This window comes from Vigna umbellata, chromosome 3 (genome assembly GCF_029865625.1).
Source record: "Vigna umbellata cultivar VRB3 chromosome 3, Vumbellata_1.0, whole genome shotgun sequence".
Taxonomy (NCBI): Eukaryota; Viridiplantae; Streptophyta; class Magnoliopsida; order Fabales; family Fabaceae; genus Vigna; species Vigna umbellata.
In genome coordinates, this window is record NC_142167.1 from 15,898,724 (window position 1) to 15,904,723 (window position 6,000).

The following is a 6,000-nucleotide window of genomic DNA, read 5'->3' on the forward strand; positions in this document are numbered from 1 at the left end:
TTTATACTAAAATGCTTAAAAGAAATATTTAAAGCAAATCATAATAAGGGCGACGTTGCGTAGGTTATAGCAGAGATGGTTGACTTCACGAATTCAATACTCTATATACATCCTCAGAAAAATGTTCAAGAACAATTTGAAAACATAAGTTCATCCATATGAAGCAAAGAAATAACTGGAAGATGACTAAGGTTTTGGACGCTCTACTATTTACACGAGACATCATCGTAAGACAGTTAAGAAAATGCACCAAAAAAATCAAAATGATTTAGTTGTTGCGTTGAAGAGGGAATGTGATGCTACCTCTGAGGAGCACCAGAAAGGATAGGATCATTCATTGCTGGTCTGTGTTTTCCTAATGCAGGAATACTAAGGGAACGTGTTCTTAATTTGGCTTTCCTCTCGTTCTTTTCAACGAGCAGAGAAGAATAAGAGCATTGTGGCTCAGGAACTGCCACTGGCTCACTTCTACTTCTATAGAAAAGATCCAGGTTTCGACGATACCTGTTTCCCCCATGCATTTTGCTTCCTAACTCCCCGCCAACAAGACCAACCTTACTCCTAAACTCATCATCATCGTCCGACCAATACCCATTCTCCACCACGTCTTGCATTGCAAGATCATCATACTCCTCATCAGATTTTGTTGATTCCTCGTCAACTGATCCTACCTGAATAGTAAAAAAACATTAAAAAAGATCCAGATATTGTTTATGTCGGAGATCAAAACCTGTGATGTTAACTAAATTAATGTATGCAGGTTAAAGACAACCTTATAAGTCGATTCATGGAAAACAACATCGATGAATAATGCTTTTGATAAATGAAACCAAGATTTGAAATTCTTCTATAGATTAAATTCCATCGCATAGAAATAGATAAAAGCACAAAGTCTATACCTCTTCGTGGGCATGTTTGTCGGGCTCATCACTGAAATCTTCATCACTTCCAACCTCAGGTTGATCGTCAATCTCCTCATCACTACCATGCACTGAGAAGTCCTCTTTGAGCTAAAACAACACAAAAAATCGTAAACAACTGATAGAATGATTTTGGTCTTATCCAATTTTTGCACCATTGACAATAACAAACCCTTATTCTGATATTGAACATAGATTAGTTTACATAAAAATGTTCGAGTTTACCTCTTTTGAAGCGACATCTGACATCCTTGGTGAGCTACAGCAAGAGGATACATATCTACTACCGGTATCAGTTCCATCGGCTCTAGACTCATCTACACTTCCAGCACGACTAGTGCCACCATCACTGGGCCAAGCACTGATTCCATAAAGACCAAACTGAAGATTTACCGGTTCTGCCTTCCCAATTCTTAACGGACCATACATTGGATGACAAATTCCATTCTCTGGTCCATGGCACCATACAGGCTTCCCATTACTGTCAACTAAATTAACAGGCCAAGCCCTTGCTACAGACCCATCAGTATTAACAAGAGCCATTAGATTCCTTGAAGAGCCTTGTCTTTGGATCAACTGAAGCATTCCTTTGGCGGTCAAAGCATTTGCGGAACATTGATTTCTATATTCCTCATAAACAACTGACACAGTATTTCTAACAGGATCATATAGCTGTTCTCCCGTCTCACGTTTTCTAAGACAACTGAATACAGTCGCATGGATGGCTGCCACGCTCTTGTCAACATTTGTGTTATTTATTTTGGGAACGAAATGCTTTTCAGCACGCTTGCAGAGATAATCCTGGATTGTTCTGATGTTTCTAATATACTTCACATACTTGTTTTTAGCTGGATCCAGTGTCATATACTTCGCACGTACAGCAAATCTCTCCAAGTGTTTGTCCTCATTTGTAATGTGTATCATGAACGGTATGATTGAAGGATGTTTTTTCATAAGTCCCATCTGCACGAGAATTTAAGAATTTAGAATGAAACATAAATTGGCATCAATAAGAAAAGAAATAGAGAAGGACAAAATAACGGAAATCCAACATACAACAAAGTTGAGGCTCAAGTGAACACCCTCGACAACTACAGACTCTTTTCGTTCTTCCCATGCCGTGATGAGCCTATCAAGACTATCAATCACCATCTCACTCTGTGCCTTGAATCCTTCAATAGCCATTTGTTTGGGACTTAGCAGTTCAGTAGAAGCAGGGTTAGTCTCTGACATCCTATTATCAGATTTGCTAGAATTGTTACCCTCAGTTGCTTCATCCTTCGGAATTGAATGTGACACACCAGCCAGCTTTTTTGCTTTCCTTCTGGCCTTTGCTGCTGCAACAGCGACAGGGTCCAAACACTCCCCAGCATGGTATGTAGAAGCCCACAGCAAGGGGTTTTCTTTCTCATTAGCAAAACTTCTCATCATGTGCCTAATGGAATCAGTTGATACCACTGTCGTGATTCCCAACCTACCACCCTGAAGAAGATAAAAATAATAGTTATTGAACTCTAAGGCATAAATACTACTCAGTTTTAACTTACCGACTTGCATATTCTACAACAATATATAAGCAAAACCTAGATTATCTTTTTTGCATTTTGAAAAACAAACAACTGTTTCTCTGTCAAAATACCAGCAATGCAGACAACGTGGATTTGCCACAGCCACTTGTACCACACAATAGCACTGTCACAGACTCTTTGCGCTCACGGATCCTAAAACCAAACAAAACAGTTCAAGTTGACCCACATTCTGAAAAACCAACTCGTGATATGTATAGCATTCGGGTAAAATCATATGCGAAAGAAATATCACATATCAAAATGCTGCCATGCTGTGTGCTTTTCTTCATATTATAGATCGATAATTCACTCAGAATAGGAATCAAAAGGGGGCAATTGAACTTCCAGTCCAAAGATCCTGGTTTTCAACATGGAAATAAGACCAATAGTGCAAGAAGAAAATGTTTACTAAAACAAATTCTAGAAAACGAATAGATATTATTTTAACCAGGTCACTGGAACCAAATCAGTATGCAAGATCATTTTGAATGTTCTTGAAATCAGTAAATCAACATTTTATGGTAGATATCCGTTGACATTTTCAAAAGCCATACAGCAGCATAATGTCCAAAGAAAAATTACTAATAAAATGAATGTAATCCAATCTCAATAAATACATCATGCAAAGTAAGAACACGGTAACAATTACCCAAAAATCTTGATCAATAAATCATATCACTTAACAGATTACTACAGGAGCTCATATGCTACATCTGGTTCAAATTACTTTTGCACTTGAATTAGCGAGTGATATGATGCAATACCTGCAGGCTAAGACCAAGTCTGCTCTCTGGTTAGGACCCACATACTTGTACTCTGACAGGGCATCACAGACAATATCTAGAAAATTTTCTCGTCGGATGAATGCAGATGTGCGCCTTTTGTACAACTCAAAAGGTACACTTTTAAATTTATAATCTTTCCCAGAAAGCAATTGGTTGCGTAAGTCAGCTATATCCAGGCCAGCATCAGCATCATGACCCTCTTTCTTCAAAGGATTACCCTTGAAAGCATCAAAAGCTGATAAAGCCTCTATTTCTGGCTGCAAAATATCAGTAGAATTTGCTTTCCTTGTGAGTTCAAAAACTCTTTGGCTGATCTGATACGAGGAAAATGAAAAACATGGTCAGAATAGTTTGTAGAAAAATTCAGATGATATATGCAGTTTCTGCCCAAGACATATAAGAATTGGCTAATAGAAGTCCGTTAAAAGATGCCACAAACAAATAGCAAAACAAAGCAAACATTGCATATCAAATATTCGTGTCTACCATATGGGTGTCAAATAATCTTCAAACATAAACCAATACCTCTAGCAGTTTGCCTCATACAATATATTTTACTTTGTTTTTTGAATATTTCTTCCAATACCCGCGTGGTACCTCAATATTTAGTAGACAGACAATAACATTATTATTTTATTAAGATGCAAGCAATAGCTAATCTAATATTAACAACAATGCTGTACCGTGTAATTTTGAGAAGTGGCCAAATGTTGTATCCACAGTCCATACTAGGTTGACCTTTCCAAAAAGAAACAAGGATTTTCCAATTGAAAATGTTCTTTTATAACTGAATAAAGATAACCCGCCATGGTCCATATAATTTGGAACTTTTCATACTTAAGTTGGAAAGGTAAAACATGTTTTTTTATCAAATAATGACCAACTAATGATTGGTGATATATTTCTTCTTTCCAAGTTGAACTTAGCAAGGGGAATAAGATTCAAACCCTATTTCATTCAAATGGAAAAAGGATTTGAAAACAAAATGACTGGTAATCTACTTCGTAAATTCAATTATTTTTTAAAATTATGTATTAAATTCTAAGTATCAATTTTTTTATCGATAATCGATCTCTGAGAAAAATTTGAGTAGTTATGTTTAATAGAATCTTCTCTCATTTAATTTCAACTAATTTTGAGAGAAACCTGATTGGTTATCTTTGATAGAATCTTCTCTCTCAATCATGGGATTTCATTCTGAGTACAATAATAGGTCACCTACAATGCATCATCTATTACCAAAACACAATTAAAAAAAAAAGAATATATTAAAAATAGGCTGAATTTTACACGCATGATAACCCTTTTCAGTCTCCAATCTCCATACGCAGTTGAATCAAGAAAGCAAGAACCAAATGAAACGCAGTCAAACGAACGGAAAAGAAGACAAAACCTCCCAAGACGTTATTCACGTCGTGGACTACGGGCAAAGCTAAAGAACAAACAGGTCAAACCACCTCGGTCAACAAGGTAACAACGACCCCTTCCCCATCCAAAAAAACAAAAAAAAAAAAAAAAAACCTCAAAACTCCCACAAGAACCCCTCAAATCCAGAACCTGACACAGATCACAAACCTAAAATCTTGAAAATTATTATATTGTCGAAATACCAGACGTATTGATAATCATGAGACATAAAGAAACATATCTATGAATTACAAATAAGAATTGAAAAAAGAAAAAAAAAACAGAAAAAAGAAAAGTGAGAGGTTTACCTTGAAGGCGTGACGGGCCTTGCACCCCATAAGCTGGAGCGTGCTCTGAAGAACGGGGCGCGTGTAGCGAAAGGACTCTTTCTTTTGCGCGTCATCCACCACCACTATGTACAGTATCTTCCCCACCTCACCCATCGCACCTACAGATTGTTCATCCATTCAAAACAAAAGCACAACAAAAGACAACCAAAAACAAATGTGCCCGACATTTATGCGATCGGGCCCACACGAAAGGAACTTTAACAGCAACGCAAAAGAGAAAAACCGTGGAGGCGACAACAACGACAATGTCGATGAAACAATACAAGGTTATTGAAAAGGAAGCCTAGGGCATGGATTTTCCTCCGCCATTGTTTGACGATGAATGGATTGAACGGTGCGGCATTCTGGTATGTCCAATTCACTCTCGCCTCCTTTATTCTCACGATACCACTCTATTTCTCTCTCCATTTTCAATTTAAATAGCAGATCCAGGTTTTCCAAATGACGGATTTGCCCTCTTTTCTTCCGCGAATTTCTTTTGCCGCGTTATTATTTTTTTATTATTATTTTTTCGGAATCTCACCGATAAACCCATTGGTCCCCTTCACCTCCTTCAGTATCACCATGTTCAATTACATCAATAGTCCTATCCCATATCCCACGTTAATTATATCAATCACCTCTTTTCTAACTACTATAAAACTCACATATATTTTATGCATATTCAAATAATGTAATAATATATTAAAGTAACGTCTGTCAAATTTATATATACTTTTCCTTTTATGGTTACATAATTACAAATTATATTCATTAAAATTTTGTTCTTATATGTAATTTTAGATTGTTTAAAATGGCTCTAATAAAAAATTATTTGTTTTTCTTGTAATATTTCCAACTGATGAATTACCAATTAAAGAAATACATTTCCATGTCAAACGATGATGGAATCTGTCTGGAATAAATCTCAATATTCAACTGAACTATTTTCATCCATCATTAGCAGAATTGATGCTCATAATTAAAAAGT

At 36.4% G+C, this 6,000-nt stretch overlaps 1 protein-coding gene across 1 annotated transcript; it reads right to left on the reverse strand.

Annotated features, from left to right (window-relative positions):
• Nucleotides 1-84: 84 nt before the first annotated feature.
• Nucleotides 85-5,429, reverse strand: LOC124840875 (P-loop NTPase domain-containing protein LPA1 homolog 1-like). The gene is made up of 8 exons (XM_047317007.1): nucleotides 5,254-5,429; nucleotides 4,989-5,128; nucleotides 3,253-3,587; nucleotides 2,560-2,641; nucleotides 1,977-2,402; nucleotides 1,146-1,883; nucleotides 900-1,010; nucleotides 85-671 (listed from the first exon to the last, which is right to left on the reverse strand). Exons 2-8 carry the CDS (start codon nucleotides 5,121-5,123, stop codon nucleotides 300-302), a joined length of 2,199 nt encoding a protein of 732 aa, XP_047172963.1. The 5' UTR covers nucleotides 5,124-5,128; nucleotides 5,254-5,429; the 3' UTR covers nucleotides 85-299.
• Between the last annotated feature and the right edge of the window lie 571 nt (nucleotides 5,430-6,000).